The following is a 22016-nucleotide window of genomic DNA, read 5'->3' on the forward strand; positions in this document are numbered from 1 at the left end:
ACACGTTACTGGAAATGACATGCTGATGATGCAAATGAGACCAATTTGGAGAATAAAATGAATCCCACATTTTACATGAGCTCTGTCCAATGTTTTTAATATAAAGCTTTCTCTGAATAAAGCCTTTGTCTAATATAAACTTGCAGCCCTTTTGACTTTATCATAACACTGTGGTTCCCGACGGGGTAAATCTGAGGGGGTCACAACAAGCTAGGAAATAAGAACATCTTTACGATACACAGATGATCTCCATATTTTACTTTTTCAAATATTGCCAATTTTACTGTGAAATTTCGAATAGGTTTACTTCTACACGCCTCTATATGTGTAGGGAACTTCATCTCTTGCGTGGCTTCTTGAGAAACTCAATGCAACTAAATCAACATTTGTATTACATGTGTGCTTTTCCGTCCATGACAAGACAAAATGTGTGCTGTGAACCGGTACACTAGATGTCCTCAGCGAGTTTCCAGCCTCTGAGGATCACCTTTCTTTCTTATATGTACATACATACAGGTGTTTTCAATTATTCTGGCTATTAGACTTCTGCTCAGGTTGAAATTAGGTGAGCTATCAAACTAAATGTACCACTAATGACAGAGGTGTAAGTCATTGCACCTTAATAACTTCCAGGAGAGTGAAGCAGCACTGTGAGGAGGTCTAATCAGGGAAAAATAAATGAAAACACCAGTGCTGGGGTACCATCACAGTGTGGAGGCTTTGACAGAGTTTTAAATGTCTTGCAAAACTTTATTCTTATGAAACCTCTTATCTGCCTTCAGAGATTTTTTGTGATTGCACATGAAGAAGCTAAAACAGGACATTCACTTCATGGGCTGTACCACGAGCTGCAGTCAAACCAGAATCCCACATGCTCTGAGTATGTACAAGAATCAGTAATAACTTAATTAAAGTAATTAATTGTATTTATTAATCTAAGTGGGGCATAATCCTCCATTCTGATCTTAATTACTGTATGTGGGATATTTTGTGTGGGGTTGTGTCATCAGTTTGTCAAACCACTCACTTTACTTTTAGAAATGTGTAAGCTTTAAAAAATGTCTCGTTCACGGTCTCCTTTCATTCATTTTCCTAACAGCAGTGCCACCTCCTGGTTGACTGTGGCATTACACCACCGAGCTGACGCGTTTCCAAAAGTACAATCTTTAATATCGATGTGTATTAAAACAAAATGGCTGTAGAACGCTTTTGGAGATAAATGGGACACAAATATTGCAATCGACCATTGTTGCCACACTATTGCCAAATTATTTCATACGATCAGATTTTCTATAACCCGCATTTAAATAATTAATTAAATGTCTTCGCTGTGCCTGTTTGTTTAATTCAATGCTCACACGGCTTTTATACCTGTGCATGTAACTGGCATCAAACTTGTATTGAAATAAAGCAAAGATTCGGGGTTATTGGGTGGTGGGGTTGTCAGTGAAAGCAACTCACCAAAAGGGAGAAAAAACTGTTAATGAATCACAGCTGCAGATGAGACTCATTAAAGGCTGATTGACAATGAGCTGCACCTTACGTCAGGTAGGCTGTTAAAAAAATAAAGGTTTGATCACGAAATCAAGAAATGTTTTGTATTTTGGCCTAAATCTCTTTTAAGTGGATGCGTCATGATACCATATTTCAAGTAGCACCAGTTCGTTGCCCTATAGCGCTGTGTATATTAAGAGAAATGCAGGTACAATATGAAGGTACTGCAGGTATTACATACAGTACATCGAGTACACAGGGTTTTCTACTATCTTCTATATACTGTAGATCGACAGTTGTAATATTTTTTTCCTGCCAAGAGACCTAAAACCATTACAGAAAAATGTTTGTGATTTAGGGCTCACACGATTTATGAATGTAACGCACATTTCCGTTTGCTTGATCACAAATTAAGACAAAACAAAACATTTGGAGGCTTTGATTTGGAGGCTGGACGGACAGATTTGAAAAGACAACAGGTGAATATGTTTTAATTAACAGATCACACCGGGAATTGCGGTGATCTTTATGGAATGTCTCAGTCACCGACACCGCCCCCTCGGGCTGCGTTCTAATCAAAAACCAGCATCACTGTGCTGTACTGCGCCATCTCATTACGTTAGCTCGCTGGCTAGAAGAAAGCTAGCTCGCTGCTCAGGGGGTGACTCGCTTGTGCTCAAAAGGGACGACCTAACTAACAATTTGACAGATTTTGCCGAAAGCAAGACATTTTACTCGTAAAGGTCGTGGTGAGTATTTTGTTCCCAGACATTTTTTTCATTTTTCCTTCCTTTTTCTTTTGTTTTTGGATTTTTTTCAACGATGCTTTTTCTATTTTGCCAGTGGACAGAACGTAATGTGCTGGCTAGCGAGGTAGCTAGCTTAGCTAACTTGGAGACGCTCATCCCCCTCAAAAACACGAACGCTGGGTGTGGTTTTTAGAAACACGACGCTTTGGATGCATCTTAGTTACAGTTTCATCCCCTTTTTGCAAGTTTGTATAGCTTTGTTTTTGTAGCGTTTATTGTGAAGACTTCTTTGACGGGACTGATTTGTTTTTGGCACGCTTCTCAGCCAGCCCACCAGCTAAGTTAGCGCTAGCTAACGTCGTCAGAGGCTCTTTTGGTTTTATAGTCGCAGCTTCATCCTGATCCTTTATGGTTTACAGATTATCGACAACAAATTTACCAGAATTTTGCAGGTTTTGGTTTTTGCAAGCGGAGGATCTGGTCTGATTGCAGTGTATTTTTTTGTGCTTTACAATTGGTGGTTGGCCTGCGTTAGCCATGCTAGCCGGCTTTGAGCCGCCGAAGCTAGCGCAGGGCCTGTGTTTCACACTAAAGCCTGGTGGTGGCGCTGTCGGTGTTCCAGGCGGGTGTGGTGTGGATGTTTTAGGTAATTTTTGATAATCCCCAGGCTTGGCCCCTCTGCCTCATGCTGCTCTGTTTGTTTTTTGTGGAGTAGATTTTTCCCGTGTTTTTTCTTCCCCTGATGAAGAGTGATTTTTCTGATTTTGGAAGCTTTGGACTGCCAGTGGCCTCAGTTTTGTTACATAACGTGTCAATTACACATTTTATTAATTAAACGTTTATCAATCTGAAAGAGTATTATGGCTGTTTATGTGTATCAAAATCAACCCACGCCTTCACATTCACTCCTAGGCTGCAGGTACACCCATAAGACCCATTTAGTCTTTTCCATTAGAGGCAGGCCAGTGAATAAAAGTGCTTACATTAAATGGAAAATACTTAGAAATTCAAAACACATCACAGTAAGGGACTGCATGTACAGGACACTAAATGCTGGTGCTATAACATGTATAAAATAATTCTGTTTTCCATCATGTATCACAAGGAGTGCAAATATTGAGGTCTCTTACTTAAAACTCAAGTTTTGTATTACTTTTATTGGGCTACTAACAGTAATAATTGTCATATGCAATATCCAGGTTTGAATTATTCATATATAAGAAGTCAGTAGTTCCTAACCTGTTTAACACGTCACTCCAAACTGATATTCCTCCTTGCTTAAACAGTGTCTAATAACTGGGACTGCTTATGATTAGACTCTAAATTGTGGATTGGCAAAAGTCTGCAAAATTTGGTAACCCTGCTTATGTAGTCATACTAGTCAAGCCACTAGTTGATTGTAAAATTTGACAATGTCTGTAATCAACATTTGCTTTTAGTTGTGTTTAAGCAACAAACCATTGATAAGTTCACATGAGTTTATCAAGGTTACAAGAGACATGAAGGATTTTTACTTCGGTGTCCTTTTTAGGAGGCTTGTGGTTCAATGTGATCCTCTGCTGACATTACACTGTAAAAGGGCTTGAACTACACTGATTAAACAGTACAAACTAACATATACAACCATGTTTGTTGAGGGCATAAGCATGTGAATGAACTCGGGGCCCATCCAGTGTACTTTTCTGCTCAGTGATACGAGTGTAATGGTTTGTCACTTAGGTTTAGATTTGTTTCTCTAAAGCTTGGATATGTATTCTCATGTCTCACAGGTTATGCTTAATAGCAACAGATTTTGCACTTGCACATGCATTTGGGCCCGGCTGCAGTTCCAAAGTGGTTAGTTGTAATGGGATAGTCTTGGAGACGCACCTTTTTTTTTCTTGCCTTCTTTCTGTTAAGAGCTGTGTTACTGTGTTTGCCTCATTCCTGACTCCTGTACACACCCCATCCAGGTAAGCCTTGGTACAAGATAACCCTGCTCAGCTTGACTGAGGTGTGTTTTCTGTCACCTCAGTATAAATCGCGAGGGGCGAAGGTGAAGGTCGAGACACCAGCCCAAACTGATCCCAGCCCACAGTGTCAAACATCAGACAGACGACAGCCCTGCACACAGACGCTATGGAGTGAGTGATGAATGTTCGACCCCCTGTCAGCCAGGGGGCGTTACTGTTGATGCCACTGCTGTTATCATGTTTGCTGCATCGGGGCTCACTGGCCATCTCCAAATTCACACAAGACTCTGGGCTTCACTGAGAACACACCCTCCCTTGTGTCTGTTGGAGTAATTGTGATATATCCTGTTTTTTGGATATGCAGAGTTGGAATGATCACGCACTCACACACAAATCCTTTGTTCTGTGAGAAATGCAGTATAATGATAAAGAGCATGATCCAAGACCAGATAACTAGTCATAACATTGTTGTGTAGCTCAGAAGGTGTCTGCTGCTTGACAGCTAAGTGATTGTTTTCTGGACATGTCTGACTGCAGCTGTGAAATGATCAATAGCTGTTTCTGTTTCATCATGTTCACCTGACTTATCCCCAGAAACAAAGCACCCCCTAATTTAATACTATGAGCACCAGCAGTCAGCCCAAAGTTCAGTGAATGAATATCAAGTTAAAATGCTGATTTCTTTTGAGGGTATCACCCACCTCTAAACCCCTGAACTCATCAAACTCTAAACAGTCGATCCCTCCTCACAGCTTTGCAAAATGCAGACGTTTCTGGCACCTTCAAGAGGTTCCAGGTCCTGTTTCTGTCACTCAGGTGGAGGTGAAGGATGCATGCTGCACCATGCAGCTTCATGTGTCAGTGAATCGATATGTGTTGTTCCTAACAGTAACACGTGAGCTTTAAACATGCCACTGTTTTGAAAGTCCTTGAAAGTTTGTAGATCTGGAGCACAAACAGCACACTTCAAAGTTTGGAAAATGAATTGGTTGCCTCGGAAGGGTGCGACTTGTAGCTCAGTTCACCAGTTTGCCTTTTGTTTGTCCTTCAGACGTGTAAACACCCTGTGGAAAGCACTGCTGGCGGTTATTTGTGTCGATACAGTTGTAATATACGGGATTTAGCTTCAGCAGGCCATTACGAAAGCGGTGACACCTCTGTGGTTTCTTATTCCAACTAGAATTATATGTTGCCCTCATGGAGTCTTTCAAGTCGGCTTTAATGGGCCATTTCAGAGTGCTTTGAATATAATCTCCAGTGGCATACTGGAACCCATTTAACCTCACTATATTTAACATGCTGCAGTATAACACTATGTGGTTTGAAAGCTCCATAGTAGACACTTGAACAGCAGAACCACACTTGATATACTGGAATACCTAAAGCAGATATAATGACGTTAAGGACTGCGAGATTTCAAGGTTTGTCTGCTACTGTTGCCTTTTAGTGAATGCAGCAAGCACCTGTATTTTGTTAAGGACCAAAATGCTTAATTCAGTGAGCAAGGCTCATTTTGGCCCCAGTCCTGTGATCTCACATATACTGTCTGGTCAGTATGTGTTTGTGTGGATGCTTATTATGCTTGATTTGTGCAAGCAAGTGATGCCGAATGTGAAATTAATGTTCCAATTTTTTTTTCTATCATTCACTGTTATTTTTATACTGAGGGAATGGGCGGTCATTGAAAAATAAAATGCCGCTTCACATGCTGCTCGTACATTTTATGAAAGTCCAGGCTGATGACAGTTCCTCAGTAATTTTAAAGCCTTATTTAGGACTGGTTTGACCCACCTCCTGTTGATACAAACAGGGTAAATGGCTCCATGTCACGGCGTCCTGCAGTTTTTGTCGTCAGCACTTGTCTATTTTTGATTTAAAACATTTTAACCCCCCAGGAAAGCCTGCTGACGTCCACTGCAGTCCTGACTGCAGGCACCACAGCAGGGAGACGGCAGTGTGTGACCCAGCGGCAGCAGGAGTAGTTCAGTGGGGTGAACATTAACTCCTCTGCCACTAAATCTGGGACTTGTGTGTCTGTGTGTTTTCCTGCTAGTCGTTCACCCACCACCTCCAGCCTCATGGCCAGCAGCAACGTCACCAACAGGACCGACCCGCGCTCCCTCAACTCTCGGGTCTTCATCGGCAACCTCAACACCCTGCTGGTCACCAAAGCAGATGTGGAGGCCATCTTCTCCAAGTACGGCAAGATCGTAGGCTGCTCTGTCCACAAGGGCTACGCCTTCGTTCAGTACGCCAACGAGAGGAACGCCCGGTCTGCTGTTAACGGGGAGGACGGCAGGATGATTGTCGGACAAGTACTTGGTACGGAGTCAGTTTCTTTACTTTTTACTTAAATCTTCTGTGAAAGGTTGCATATGTTTAATAGATGCTAACAGTTAGCTAGAGCAGTGTTTGCATGCTGGAGGTTTTAGGTTTCAACACACTTTGTTGTAAGTTGCATTTTGGATAATTAGGGAGTTTTGATGCCTCAAAATCCTGCTTGAGAAAAATGAAAAAAAGCTTCCTTAAAACCTGAACATTAAAGTGAGTGGATCTGAAGTCCTGTCGTTGATCTGTGACACATTTTTCTCAGACATCAACCTGGCTGGAGAACCCAAACCTCACAGGTCAAAAACCACCAAACGCTCCGCTGGAGACATGTACAGGTCAGTCACCCTTCCGTGAACTGTCACAGCTCTCACACTTCTGAAGAAAAACATCATAAGAGAGCATGGTGAAAAGAAATAGAAAACATCCAGGAAGTAAACCAGAAAAGTCATAATCTGAACTTTCACCTGACACGAGAAGACAGACGTTTGGAAAGAACTGACATATTTCCTCACACAGACTCTTTTCATTCTTCTTCCTGAACAGCAGTTCCTCGTTTGACCTCGACTACGACTTTCAGAGAGATTATTACGACAGGTGAGTGAAATGTTTGTCTCTCAGCTTGAAGAAAGGGACAGATCGCCTTGTTGTCTGTCACTCATCAGTCAGTGTCCTCTCTATGTCCTCACTGAATAACTGTCCATGTTGACCACAGCTGGAAAGACACAGAATCGTTCAGTCTAGTCCAGAGTCTGTTCATTACATTGTTCTGTGTTTGATACCAGAATGTACTCGTACCCGTCCCGCGTCCCCGCTCCACCTCCCCCCTTGTCGCGGGCCGTGATCCCGTCCAAGCGTCCGAGAGTCAGCCTGAGTGGAGGAAGCAGCCGGCGAACCAAGAGCAGCTTCTCCTCTTCCTCCAAGAGCAGTCAGAGGACTTCCTCGTCCAGAACAAGTACGTGTGGCTTTATCGAGCAGCAAAACCTAAGAGAGTGCTGCACGCTGTCTTTTTACATGTGAGGAAGTGGTTTTGAGTAATGAAGTGGTCAAAACAGTCAAAGAATGAAAATCCAGTACAGCTATATGCACATGAGATTCCTGTCAGATGTCCCCATTTCAGTCTTTTGTCCACAGTTGTGATCCTTTGAAATCCAGATTATATTTCACTCCCAGTCAGTCAAACGGTTTCTCCCATTTCTGCAGAAAAAGATGACCACCCAGATGTCTTTGTAACGCTGGTTCTCGCTCCCTTTTCTCTGCAGTGAAAGTGGACGAGCTGCAGACCATCAAGCGGGAGTTGACCCAAATCAAAAGCAAAGTGGACGACCTGCTGGAGAGCCTGGAGCGTATGGAGAAGGACCACAGCAAGAAGTCAGGTACGGGGACGTGGTGTGTTGTAATGGGCCTGTAGAGTGTCTGAGCCCTGATGGAGAGGAGATGGTTTAAATTAACACCTACAGAGAAAGAACTCACAGCTGCACAGTCGTGTTTTAAAAATGTAATCCAGTCAAATGGTCTGAAACGACCGCAGTTTCTCTGCATTCTTCTTACAACCTCATTTATTATTTCCTAAGTCCTAAATATGCCTCCATGTTGGCAGAAGCTAAGAGTATAAAAACGGAGCCAGGCGAGGTGACTTCACCTCCGCACCCAAGCAACAAGAAGGACGAGGGCATGAAGAGAGACCGGGAGAGCCAGGAGATGAACGACTCGGACGAGGACGACGATGAGGAAGAGGAGGAGGGAGACCTGCTGGAGGAGGAAGAGGTGAGACTGAACAAAGGTTTACTGTGACCAGGGCTGCACAAAGCAGGGATGCTCACACCTCCAGTCAGGATACCTGTCGATGCAGTTAGATCCCAGTTTTCTTCTTTTACCCCAAATACACTGAATACTTCAATACATGCAGCTCATTGGATCGTTTATTGAATGAGAGACACAGCTGATGTTGTGACGGAGTGAATTTAACTGATAACAGAAAGGAATTGTTGGGGAATTTTATTTTTAATCCTCAAATATCGAGATCTGTATCCACCTCAGACATCTAGTGTCAGTCAGGTGCTGAAGCTGCTGAAGGCAAAAATCATGAGCTGCAGCTCTACAACAGTTGCACGCCAGTATGTATGTGTAATCCTGAAGGTAATCTCTTTTGAAAACTTTGAGCTTTTGCTCTAAAGATGAATCTATTCCAGCCTGGAAGTTACCGTCTGATGGATGCATGTTTAAATAGTTTCTTTCCATTCTGATCTGCTGCTGTTGTCACATGCTCTCAAGCTGATCACGTTTCATTGTTGCATCATCTTCTCGCTCCTACAAACGTGCTTTGTCAAACTGCAGGTGAAGAGTCAGGAGAGGGGGGACGAAGAGGATGAGGAAGAGGACGAGGAGGAGGAGGAAGGAGAGCACGTGGAAGGTGACGATGACGGCGACAGTGTCAACGGCGAAGAGGACTCGTAGACACGGGCTCCGCCGGCGCATGCAGCGTACACGCAGCTTCCAGTAGGAACTCGGACTCTGATTTGACACTCACGTTGTAGATCCAAAAAAGCAAACACGTGCACACACACACACACACACACACACACACGAGCATGGTGCACACACACTCTGTCGGTCCATCGTCCCTAACGCCGTTTCTCTTTCTTTTGGCCAGTTGTCCAGTATCACTGTAACAGGAATAACTAGCTGTAGGTTTTGGTTTGTGTTTTTACTGCGTCATAACTCGTCTTCAGGAGAAGGCAGAAACATGGACTGTTAATGTTCTCAGAGACGACAGCTCGACGGACATGTCTTAACGCGAGGACGGAAGTTCAGCTACAAAAGACTGTTTTTAGGTTCAATGTGTTTGTTTTCCTCATCGGTGAGTTTGTTTGACCTTGTGTGTCTGTATGTTAATGTCAGTTTTTTATACTATTTAGTTTCAGTTCAACTGTAAAGGAATAAATTGCAATAAAATATTAAAATGGAAAGCGCTTCTGTGTCTTTTCCACAAACTGCGTTGATGATTTCTGGGGCGAAATGTGGACTTTTCATTTCCTTCATTTGATGCTTCAAAGCTTACAGGAAAACCAGTTTATCAAAACTTGGAATTTGACACTTCAGCCGCTTGTCTTATCTGGATTTGTCCTGTCAGCGTTGTTCCTGTATCATAACATTTAGACAACAAAGCTTTGAGTCAGAAACTTCATGGGTCAGTTACAAAAATGGTCCTGGAGCAACATTAATTATGATGTAGGACCAACACCAACACAGCGATATCAGACCCTAACCACTGGTTCTGAAAGTTAGAGTGCTGTAATAAGTTCTTGAGTTCTCTGTATCTGCATATCACCACAAACTTAAATGGTTTAAACAAGCTCAAGTGGTCCGACAGGTTGTAAGCAGGCCTGCGGGCTAGCTACGTTATTAGAGGAGAAAACAGGCAAATGGTAAGATCGCATCTGTTGTAAACATCCATCGACACAAACAAGTAAACCATAGTTTCAATTTTATTAGAACTTTAGATTATGTGGACCTTTTTAGCTGTCCATTCAATATTTTACAGTCACAGTACATTCACACGTAAGTACTAAAACACAATAAACTCCCTGGCTGGTCTTCCCTGGAAGGATTTTGGCTGGCTGTCACAGCTCAAACTAGTTCCACCAAAGCCTTTAAATTTGCAGAAAGTGCTTATGGCGCCAGATGAGCAGGAGGAGGATACGTTTACACAAGTGCTAAACTTGAATTACGACACCTTTTCTTAAGTCCTGCGCAGAAAATGAAAGAATTATTTCGTTACTTCAACCACAAGAAGTGTTTGCAAGTAAAATGAATATCATTAACTTTTAGCTGGAGCCTCAGCTCAAAGTACATCTCAGGTACAAACAGTGCAAAATATACTTTAAACACGTCTTAAGTTCAGTAAAAACATTTTATACAGTGTGCTGACACCCGTAAATCCAGCACGTCGGCCGTCTCCATTGCATCCAACTGGGCGCAACTTCCTCCCGGACCTTTAGGCCGTCATGACGGACAGCGTGAGGACACTCAGCAGCAGCAGCACAGCTGGCGGGGACAAAGAGACAAAAGGCTTTATCAGAAAACGTTTGTTCGTTAAGCTCCTGTGTTTGTTCTTAAATGGCGTGGTCGCTCAGTGCAGTGATGGCTGCAGTCGTTTTTTTTTTTCTGGTATCAAGCTTTTACTTGTCCAGGTTTTGAGACATGTCTCCACGCCTCCACTACAGAAGCTCAACAGTCACACCTCTTTCCAAACACAATGTCCCCGGTACTCTGAATAATCCTCATTATGCAGAGGACTTCACACATTGTTTCTTGACAGACATGCTCCTCGTGATTTTTTTTAAATAATATTTTGCAAAACCTCCAGAACAGCTAACAAACGAATCCTGAGGTGAGGTTGTTTCAGTTGAGCGAAAGGCTCTTTTGGTTACGCACGGTCCATTTTTTACCATAATTAGTACCAAATTACACTGTTTTATCAAAGGAACTTTGCTCTGAATTTACATATCGATAGAATAAAATTAAATGTCATTTCTTTGCTCTTATGGCTGAGGTTCTTGAAGCCGTATGCTTTAATTGATCAACCTGATTTTGTTCCTTCATAACAGTCAAACTGTTTGTGCGCATATAAGTGTATTATATGTACTGTTATACTGCAGTTGAATTCATAGAGACGTGGACTGCCCTCAGATCTTTCAGACCTTCTGGACTAGAGCGTCAGTCCAGACTGGCGTGCTGATGTAAAATGGCGGTGTGATGTTTACCGTGAGGGTGGACAGCTCCATTGGATCCTGATGTAGTGTTGCTGGTGGTCATGGTGACATTGGGCGCAGGTGTGGTGGCGATGTTGCTGGCCGGGTTGGCGAGGTTGAGAGAACCGCTGTCCAGTGAGATGGTGAAGGGGCCGATAGTGTCTGAAGGATGACATGAGAGGACAGAGGGGGAGGTCAGATGTGTCCTCACTGACGGGAGTGTGGATGTACAGCTCAAAATCACAATAACATGCATTAAATTCACTTCATTTACAGCTGAAATGTAACGTAAATCAACATCAGTTTCCAAATTCACCCCGTTTTTGATGAAGGCAGACCATCCCCAAACTGGGATGGGTGTAAAAATAGTTAAAGAAAGTTATTTTATTTTGACTGAAGTGTACATATTGTCTGAACCTGTATACATTTCAAATTATTTCACATTCATTGATTAGAGGCTAGCTGCTATATCTCTATCCAACTATGTTAGCTAGCGCCTAGCATGATACTTAGCAGTTAGCTGGGCTAGTGTCAAAGTTACACAGAAGCACTTGGAAGTCATTATAAAGTACTTAGTTTAGGTTTAATTTTGTATGCTCAAAATTTTAAGTTTATCCAAAACTGATGAACCACTGATGAATATTAACAGTTTTTTTTTCTTTAGTATATGTTGCCTTCTATGCTACCTGCTAGCATGATAAGTTAGCTAATTGGGTCCGTGTCAAAACCACACACTAGCGCTTCATGGTCATTATAAAGGTGACCTTTCTCTTGAAGATCTGTGCTGATATTATTGGTTGATTGTAATTTATGCCACTAGGTGAAAACTTAAACATCTAAGTATTTTCACCAGTAATTTGGTGTAAAATATGTGTGTATTGATGTTGAAAAACATAAAGTAATCAGATATAATTAAAGTTGTTTTTCCATTTCTGATCAGATTGTGCTCTGTGGACACACGCCAATGCTTTTGTGCATTAAATTCATACTTCATGTAATAACACACAGGATGCTCAGCCATGCATGATCAACAACAACAAATGTTGTCTCCGTGGGGAAATTATGTTGTGAATCAAAGTGATATTATGTACAGTGTGTGTTCATGTGTGTCCACTCACCCCCATCAATACTTCCATTCCCGAGGAGGACGGTGAAAGTGGTAACACGGCTCGACCTGGCGTTGGTGGCGTTCACCTCCGGGATGTTGAACTCACACTGGATCACGTTGTTTTTCACCAAGCCTCGGATTTCTGTCACCGTCTGAAGATGTAACGTGACATAGAATAAAAGATGGTAAATACTGTATATTATATATTCCTTGCGCATGAAGAATGGAACACATTTTCTATCCCTCTGTGTAACAGTAAATTTGAGGCCTCGCCTTTTCCGTCGGGGTGAGTTCACTGTCACTGTTGTTTCTCTGCATTGTCTGGAAGAAAAACGTCCCATTGTCCGAGCTGTTTTGAGCACAGATGAAAAGCATGGCGGTGCCCTGAGGACAGAATTAGCGGTGAAAGGATGAGATGGCTGCCTTGAAGTGAAGACAATAACAAATTCCAGTGTTATACAAGTGTCTTTGTTAAGGCTGGAAATAAGTCAATAAAGTGATGAAATAGTCATGACAATAGTTAAGTTTCCTGCACTTCTTGTTCCCAGTATGATCACCTGTTCCGATATTTGAAGCCATTGTGTACAATATTGTTTTTTTTGTTTTGTTTTGTTTTTTTTACTTCTGCTTCCTGGTTGGCATGTGTTTTACGTCCCTGTATGTTCATGACGAGGTCTCACATGGCTCTGGAAAGTATTTCGCATTGCACTTACACATCATACGACAACGCCTTTGTTAAGCAGATATGCAGCGGTGCAGAATGTTTTCATGGTCTCGAGGAGCAAAAATTCTTGACTTTAAATAACATGAAAAATGAAGTTAATTAAATGAATTAACCATGTAGCATCTTATATTTTGAGCATTTTAATACATCTTGTTTAGTCCAAGGGATGTTAACAATTTCTAAATACATTTTTTTTAACAAGAAAAAAAATCTTCCGAGCGGTCCCAGAACGCAACACGCGGAGCAATGCATCATGGCGTCTTTCAACAAAACGTAAACAGGTGAGGAGTGTCGCGCTTTCAAAGAGAAATGTACAAACGCTTCTGTTGTTGTTGGTGAACTAAAAGACAAACCAGTGAGGTCTAAGCTAGTTTGTGGGGACAGTCTTAAAAAAAGGCCAATCTCATCCGTCATTACTGCTACAAATATGCTAAACTGGATGAGCTACAAGGACAAACGCGCTGGGATGAAGCTAATGCTCTTCTGCAGAGTTTGGATCCCCGACAAGCAGCTTTCACAAGACCGCAATCCCACAGAGACACTGCTGAGCAGGTTTTGCCTCGCCGAAGAGAAGACCCTCCGGCCATGACAGAGGTTAGTGATTATGTGTTCAATAATTCAGTATTCCCTGGGCCGTCGCTGTTACCTAATTGCTCTTTTATCTAAAAAGGCACCTAATGAGCTCCATTTTCTTTTGTCTGGTATATTTTGGGTAGCTAATGCTAATGTGTTAGCCTTGGACATGTAAAGAAGCATTGTTGAATGTTGCCAGTTGGTCATTATTATTTACTTTGTTGTTGTAATATTACTTTGGCATAGTTATGTGAACCATTCTGCTTTATGACCCACATTTCACATCGATTCATCAAACAGACTAGCTGCTAACGTTGTGTCTTGCTAGCATGGTAAGTTCGTTAGCTTTAAGTGGGTCACAACTTTACATAAGCGCTTGGAGGTTATCATGAGGTTGCTCTACCTCAGTGTGGTTTTAAATGTGCAAACTTATGATAATATGTCAACTTTATCAGACATGTCAGCACCAGTGTTTTTCCAACTTGTGTGATTATTGCTAGCTCGCTAGCTTTACTAGCTAGTTGGACAGTTGCTATCGATGACAGTTGCAGGTCTGTGAATGTTTTGTTGTTGCCAAACATGGAGGAAAATGTTATTTCATACTGTCTCATATCAGGACCTGAAGCAGAGAGATGAAGCCTTCTTTTCCCCAAAATAAAAATATAGCCTTCAGTATTGTTCAGTGAGGAAGAGGCAGTCCTTATCTGCTCAATACATAACATATCAAGTTCATAAATGTCGCATGGCCAGGTTTTATTAACAGCAGTTTGTGATGAACTCCGTCAATAAAATAGGAAGTTCATTTGCTTTTTATCTGAGCTTTTATACCTTAACAGTTGGGCATTATATAGTATTTGCCAGGCGTTTTTCATTAGACTCACGTATCCTAAAACACACCTCAGTTTACCACCAGTAGGAGTATTTTGTTCACTGTTCAAGGGGAACTTCATGGTGGGAATCTTTGACTTTACAAACCATGGCTGCTTTTCACAGCATTACATTTGGTCTCTGTCAATCTAGACATGCTCATTTGGTGAAGAGAAGGAGGTTCGGCCTGGTCTGAAGGTCCTCTGAAGGAGTAAACCTTTGTAGACCAAGTCCCGGAGGATCCAGTTAATGTGAGTTACGGTTATTTGTCTATTTCAGCAAAAAGATGTTTGAAATTGACCTCCGTTGCATTGAATTTTCGCACTAGTGATTGTTTGTGTGTTACCTCTGAAGCATTGGCAGTGAGTCCCACGGCGACGTATCCCATGGAGTCTCCCCTGAGTTCAACGGACAGGTCAGTGCCATTGGGAGCCACTGGGGCGCTCGCGATCACAGACAGAAACAGACAGCTGGTGTTTCCTGCAGGATCACATCCGTCTGGTGTCGTCACACATAGTTTAGTGACTCCGCAGCCAGCCTCAGTGATGTTCACCTGGTAGACACACAGGCATTTACACACCAGGTCACAAGAGTAGACATTTTATACACATATGTGTCATTAGAAGTTATGACAATATTTGGTGGTAAAACTACGTTTAATGCATTTTTTAGAATACTTCCAGTGGAAAGATTCGCATTTCTCCTGATGAAATTGGATATTTTCAGCAATGTGACATTAAGAGATACTTAAAATGAGTCACTACTTCTAGCTGACTCTGCCTGTTGTTTGTTTTTACGTGTACAAATGCAAATCTTGAGTAAATTGACTTTATCAGGCAGCAGCCATCCTAAGAAGCAGGTTGACGGAGTTATCTGAACAACTTCGCTGAGTTGAAGCAGTTTGTCACTCATTTGTGACGAGGAGTGCGACTGAAGTTACTGGGTAATGTTTTTTTTTTTTTCCTTAAATTTCAGATTTCAGCCAAAGAGAGATGTTGTACATAAGTGTAGGTTCTAGCAGTTTTTGTATCTCGATCCATCTTAGATTCGAATAAAGCAGCACTATGAAATGTGACCTCATTAAACAAACATTATGATTATCTGCTTACAGTACAAAGGTCAAGATAGTGTTTACACTGGGAGGATAAAAATGAAATAAAGCCAACCTGTGTATTATTGGCAAATGACAAATGAGCCGTTCCTTGGACACCAGAAGCCACATAAACCGTCAGTGCAGCAACCAGCAGGACGAATCCACGTTCCATTCCTAACAGGAGACTACAGCAAATGAGCCAAGAATAATACAGAGTCAGCGTTTAATATCAGACACATAAGGTCTGATGTCATCGCAGACATATTAAAACTGTTCTTAAAGCCGCACCTGATGACTTAAACAACATTTCTGATGTTTACATTTGTAGGAATCTGTCATTTAAGTGTGTGATTGTAATTCTGCTACGTTAAGGATGTTAAGATGCAAAAACAGAAGCTGATATACTGACATAGATAAAAAAATGACATAATGAAGATTTTACAGCTGTGGACACCACAAATTCATATATAATAAACAATCAATAAAAGTCAAAGAAAACAAACTCAGTCAACTTTACCAAGCAGCTCTTTAAACCTTTATTTTCAATATATATATCATAATATGCAGTTCTGTGTTAGACTATAAAAGTGTAGTCAGAATCAGTAATAATGAAATAGTCCATCTTGCCTCTCTTCCAGGCTTTTGAGACAAAGGTAGCAAACTTAAACACCTCAAACGTAAAACAGCAGTCCCAGTTTTTCATCATCTGTGCACCATAAACTCTGTTCAATCATCAGAAACTCTCTGAAATTGTCGTATTTCGTACAAAAGAAGATGGGACCAACTTTCCACTTCTCCCAAAGAAGCAGAATAGATTAATGCCCAAATGCATTTCTAGTTGCTTTTATGAAATTTAACCGAATGAAACTTTAGAAAACAATAAATAATAAATTAAAGATTAAAGATATCAAATTAAAGATTGACAGTAGTGATTCAGGTGAATCAAATTCTAAAATGTGATTCCATTCAGAATTTATGTGAGAAACTCACCTGAGCTGTGAGTGTTGAGCTGCGGGAATGTTCTGCTCAGCGCTTTCTGCTCGTCTGTGTGCATATGATTCCTGCAGGGATGATTTCAATCAGCATATGTCAGCGCTGGACGGGGGAGCACGGGGGCGGGAGGGGTAGTATCACAGCATCCTAAAGAGGGCGTGGCCGTACCTGCCTGGAAGGTGTGAAGCAGGTTCTCTGAAACAAACCTCGTGCAGGTTGAGGGAAGTCAGTTTCTGGTTCACAGACGAGGACTTTGAGACCTCAGAACGGATTACAGACTGTACACCTAACAAATAGTTAATTAAACATATGTAATATCTTCTGGGTTACCTGGATTTTTAGTCTTTGCACGTTCAGCTTTAATTTGCGCTCTGAGAGCTCTGTCTGATCTTCAGTCTCAATCTATTTGTTTACTTTTTATTGAGTACCACAGTTTGTATGCACATGTGTGTAATTTCCCAAAAGGGATCAATAAAGTAGTCCAGCTATCATCTAAAAGGCCAGAAAAAATCTTTATGCTTGAGGTCAAATAAAGACTACAGAAACTAGTCCATAATTATAGAACCACAGTTTCAAATAGACGTTTTTCTTAACAGACAACAGATTCACAAAGTGTCCCTGAGTTCATGTATTAATCTCCTTTATCCAGTCATGTGTTCACAAAGTGGTGAACCTCGCTCCATCCTCGCTGGTGAATGACTGAGCCTTTCCAGGACGCCCCTTTCATACCCAATCATGACACTATCACCTGTTAACAATGAGCCTGTTTACCTGTGGAATGTTCCAAACAGGTGTCTTTTGTTGCTCCTGTCCCAACCTGTTTGAAACATGTTGCTGCATCAAATCCAGAATAAGCAGATATTTACAAAAATCAATGAAGCCGACGATGAAAACATTAAATATGTTGTCTTTTTGCTGTTTTAGCAAATGATCACATCCCGTTTTATTTGTGTTTCGTGTGTGTCTTTTGGAAACAGGATTCTTACACTAAGAGGACGTTTGATTTTGAAGTAGTGACATCAGACATTAGTAGGTGTAACGTTAAACACACCAAAACAAACAAGGATTTATTATATCTCTCTGTATTATGCAGCTGTCAGAGTGGAAAAGCCCGCATGAAACCATGTTTAACCCCTTTGTGAGACCTTGAACTCTCTCCTGGGACTCAGACTGGTCACATATCTGTGAAACAGGGTGGACCCCCCCGCTCAACAACACTTTTAAAAAAAAAGACATAATGAAGAGCCTCCATTATGTGACGTATTGTGAAAAAGGTCACCGTCTGATTTATCGGCGTTGAATCGGTCTGCCTATAGGCACCCTAACAATTACTGTAACCTGAGGAGAAAGAACCAGTTTGGGCCTCTCCTGAAACTGAATCTCAAAGTGAAACTCAGCTTGTCCACAGCTGCTCTGGTATTGTTCGGCGCTCCAGAGCGAGCGGCGAACAGCTTCTTTTCTCTAAAAACAATCAAGGCTGTAGTCTGCGCCTGTATGATTATGAGTAACAGCTACTTACTGTAACAGACAGTGAAAGCATTTGTTTATATTTTACCAAATAGATTCATTTCACAACATATGCAACAATAAAATCTCAGCTCAATTTAAAAAAAAAGAAAAGTTCACCTGGTCACAAAAGCCGCATTTATTCCCCCCCCCCCCCCCCCCCCCCCACCTTAAAATGAAGCCAGTTAAATTGACTCGTGCTGCTGTGGTTGATTTATACATTTATAAAAACTATTGTATTAATATACAACAGCCGCTGCCTAAAGAGGGCCCAAAGCCCCCTCAAAGACTCGTCCCACCCTGGCCATCACCTCTTTGAACTGCTCCCCTCAGGGAGGTGGTTTAGGGCCCTGAGCAGCAAAACACACAGACTCAGGAACAGTTTTTACCCCAGAGCCATGACTGCAATGAACAATGCCAAACACAGATAAATACTCCTGGAATAATCTTTTTTTTAATTCTCCTCATGGATATGTATTTTATTTATTTGATAGTTTTTATCTTATTTAAATTATAATGTGCCTGTGTCTGTTGTATCTTTTATGTCCTTTAAATAGCACTGACATGAGAGTTCGACCTCAGTTTCATTGTACCTGTGCAATGACAATTAAAGATATTTGAATTTTGAATTTGAATATTGTGCAAATGCAAGTAAAATAATAAATAGGATGATGAATAACACCACAGTGAAAATCCTGGTTAGAGTCAATAAATGGTTAATATTTAGCTGTAAGCGTCAGTTAAATGCTGATGGCGCATTCAGGGCCAAAGCCAGATGTTAGAAATCATGAAGTCAGTCACCAACACAGCTCAGAAAAAAATGTGCTCATGACTTAATTAACCTGCGAGTGACGTCACTGACAGGACGCTTTGTTTTCTTGGTTCGTAGTCTGAAGTGTTGACGTGTGATTGCGGAGTTTCCAGCAGCCGTTTGACCGCTGACGACTCTTTGAGGAGACGTTCTTTATTATTGAGATGGTTCTCTACTTTCTATAAAACTAACTTGAATAATTCTGATAATCTGGGACAAAGGGGATTTTAGTTGAGTGACAGAATCACTTTAAACATCCCCAAAAAGACCTCAGCAAGCACAGAGTGGAAATGAGCCTTCAGACTGAAGAATATTTGACATGTTTTACGTAACGGCGATCCTTCGTCAAACAGGCTGCAGGGTGTTACAGGTCTGATGTCTCCACGTCGATCTGCTCTGAGTCACTGTTTGTTCTGTAGGTCTGGACTGTTTGATCAGGATACACACCTTAAATAAGCTGCTGAGTCCAAAGTGACAAAACTGCGGCTCGAGAAGCGTTTCCTGAAGAGACCGCGTGGCTGCTGTGCGCACTGATGCTGGTGGCATTTTGATGATTGTTTCATCTGACCAGAGCTCGCTGAGCGTCATGAATTGGCTGAATTAACGATGTGATGAGTGTGAACGGAGCGCTGAGCATTTAGAAATGTCAGTGGAGTTTGTACTGGGTACATGTGCTCTGCTAAAATCTAATGAAATAGCTCTGGATTACCCGTTAACTGAGGTAACATCTCCACAGCTCCTGAAGTGTGACATTGATACCTGCCTAACCTGTGACATTCCCATCAGCCACATCTGTTTGTGTTTAGTGCTTATTAGCCAATGTTAGCATGCTAACATGCTAAGCTAAGATGGTGATAATGGTAAACATCACACCTGCTAAACATCAGCATTGTCATTGTGAGCATGTTAGCATGCTGACATTAGCATTTAGCTCCAGGTTTGGGTCAGACTGCTTTAGTATTATAATCCATTGAATTGGAGGACTCTAATGTAATCTGAATACTTTTCAGTCCTACAAAATCAAACTTAAAATACACAAAGTATCACACTTGAAACTAAACAAATATTTTTTTTTCTTTAAGCATTTCAAAACATTTTCGTTCAAATGCATTTTGTCGTCAAATCGACACCCATGTGTCAGACACGCTTTTCAAAAATGAATAAAGTAATCCTCAACAATGTCACTGTGATCTAAAGAGACATTTTTCAAATATAATCCAGGTGGATTATACTTACTTATTTTTCAGAAACTGATTTAATAATCCCAGTTACATGTAATCTGTTATATCTCCCATCTCCAGTAACACACGATCTGAAGCACGAAGCGTTTTGGCAGCACTCAAACTGCAGCACGACGTGCAAATCGAAGCAACTAAAAATGTCGATTTTTCTGGTGTATCTCACAAATTATTCAAATTATACAGTTTCTCCACAAAAATGCCCAAATCAACGTATTAACAATACATGCAGCGTGAGCACGTGGGGAGGCTGATGAGAGGCCAACATGAGACGCTGCGCAGCCATCACACGATCATCCTACCCAGACTGTCGCCTGCAGAGACTCAGAGACAATAGAGACACTGTCCTCTGCTGTGCATCAACTCATGATCTCGCAATCTCCTCAACAAGCCTGAATCGCAAGATAACAGCAGGACATGTGAGAGATGAGCGAGCAGAAAATACAGTGACGAGGTGGAAAACAGTTCCTTAGCCGCTCGTTTCCTGGACGAAATGTTGATGTTACACAGTCTGATCTGCGGTGACGTCTTAGCCCAACCTCAACATCTGATTTGATTTTGACTCGGAGATGAAAGCACTCTGTTATATATGTGTGTTATAGTCGTATATTATTCGAAATTTTGCGTGTCATCAACCCCTGCGGCCCCTGAGAGTGAGTGGAATACAAATACCTGTGTTTTGAGTGTATCCCAGCAGTGTCTGTAGTTTTATTCTGAAGATAAGAAAGAAAAAACTGCTACGGCAATAAAAGATGAAGATAAGATTCTCTGAGTTTCACCTTCAGTAAACAGAACCACAAGTCAAACACAGCAGATGTTGGAAACGACCTTTTTTCATTCTGCTCTTCAAAAGCGTCACTTCTCTGTTCAAAGCTTAGTTTCAAGTGTTTCGGGAAAATTAGAGGCTGCGACGTAATGATTTGTGACTCGCTGAGAGGCTCGGCCCGCACACACACACACACACGCACACACACACCGAACTGTGTGATATCAGAGAGTGTGTTTAGTGATGGTGGGTAAAGCTCACACACACCCACAGTAAACACACAGGTATTCAGAGGTTTTCACTCTCCCCTCAGCGCCGTATGGGTGTGAAAGCAGCTCCAGAACACTTCAGACTGAAAAGAGGTTGAATCACAGAGAATAAGTTAGAAAATCCTGTATTTACACACTCTGAGCAGAAGGCCGTGTCCGTGTGTCCGTCCTTTCCTGTCACTCTTACGTACATTTGTGCTCAGCGGTGAAGAAGTATTCAGATACTTACACATACTACAGTAACAGCACTAAGGCCACACTGTAAAAATACTCTGTTAGAAGTAAAAGTTAAAATGTTACATAAGTGAAAGTATTTAAGTATAATCAGGAAACTGTACTTCAAATTAAAAGCACTCAATGCAGAAAAACGTCTGCTGTGACTGTCATTCTATTATATATCATTAGATTATTATTACTTATTGATTAGTATTACTTGTCAGAATGATGACGAGTAATATTTAAATATACAAATATCTAAAATTAAGTCACTAAAATTCCCCCAAACATCATTAAAAACAGCAAATCCTTGCATTTCAGAAACTGGTACTATGATTTGTTTTTGCATGAAAAATGACAATTATCAGCTAATTCAGGGGTGTCTGAACGTTTTCCCTCAGAGGGCCAAAACGAATTAGGGATCGTACATATTTAAAAGAAAAATAAAACAGTATAAACAGATATTTCTAGTAAACTTTTAAAAAATTAATTTCAAATATGTTTTTCTAGAAACGTCCGGCGGGCCAAATCAAACCTCATCACAGACCAACTTTGGACCACGGGCCTCACTCTGG

At 41.4% G+C, this 22016-nt stretch overlaps 2 protein-coding genes across 8 annotated transcripts; one reads left to right on the forward strand and one right to left on the reverse strand.

Moving 5' to 3' along the window:
• The first annotated feature begins 2094 nt into the window (after window positions 1-2094).
• LOC143329266 (heterogeneous nuclear ribonucleoprotein C) lies at window positions 2095-9492 on the forward strand. 7 transcript variants are annotated; one of them, XM_076745078.1, is made up of 9 exons: window positions 2111-2243; window positions 4258-4366; window positions 6249-6517; window positions 6789-6861; window positions 7070-7120; window positions 7309-7478; window positions 7786-7899; window positions 8124-8290; window positions 8861-9492. In XM_076745078.1, exons 2-9 carry the CDS (start codon window positions 4362-4364, stop codon window positions 8978-8980), a joined length of 969 nt encoding a protein of 322 aa, XP_076601193.1. In that variant the 5' UTR covers window positions 2111-2243; window positions 4258-4361; the 3' UTR covers window positions 8981-9492. The 7 variants fall into 7 exon arrangements, with proteins under 7 accessions (XP_076601199.1, XP_076601198.1, XP_076601193.1 ...); XM_076745080.1 differs by having other exon boundaries at window positions 8127-8290; XM_076745081.1 differs by having other exon boundaries at window positions 2124-2889; window positions 8127-8290.
• A 571-nt stretch (window positions 9493-10063) lies between these two features.
• On the reverse strand, window positions 10064-16672 carry LOC143329739 (putative ferric-chelate reductase 1). Its single transcript, XM_076745764.1, has 7 exons — window positions 16633-16672; window positions 15716-15816; window positions 14896-15102; window positions 12659-12769; window positions 12396-12537; window positions 11290-11439; window positions 10064-10570 (listed from the first exon to the last, which is right to left on the reverse strand). Exons 2-7 carry the CDS (start codon window positions 15812-15814, stop codon window positions 10521-10523), a joined length of 759 nt encoding a protein of 252 aa, XP_076601879.1. The 5' UTR covers window positions 15815-15816; window positions 16633-16672; the 3' UTR covers window positions 10064-10520.
• Between the last annotated feature and the right edge of the window lie 5344 nt (window positions 16673-22016).

The sequence above is a fragment of the Chaetodon auriga genome, chromosome 12 (assembly GCF_051107435.1).
Source record: "Chaetodon auriga isolate fChaAug3 chromosome 12, fChaAug3.hap1, whole genome shotgun sequence".
Taxonomy (NCBI): Eukaryota; Metazoa; Chordata; class Actinopteri; order Chaetodontiformes; family Chaetodontidae; genus Chaetodon; species Chaetodon auriga.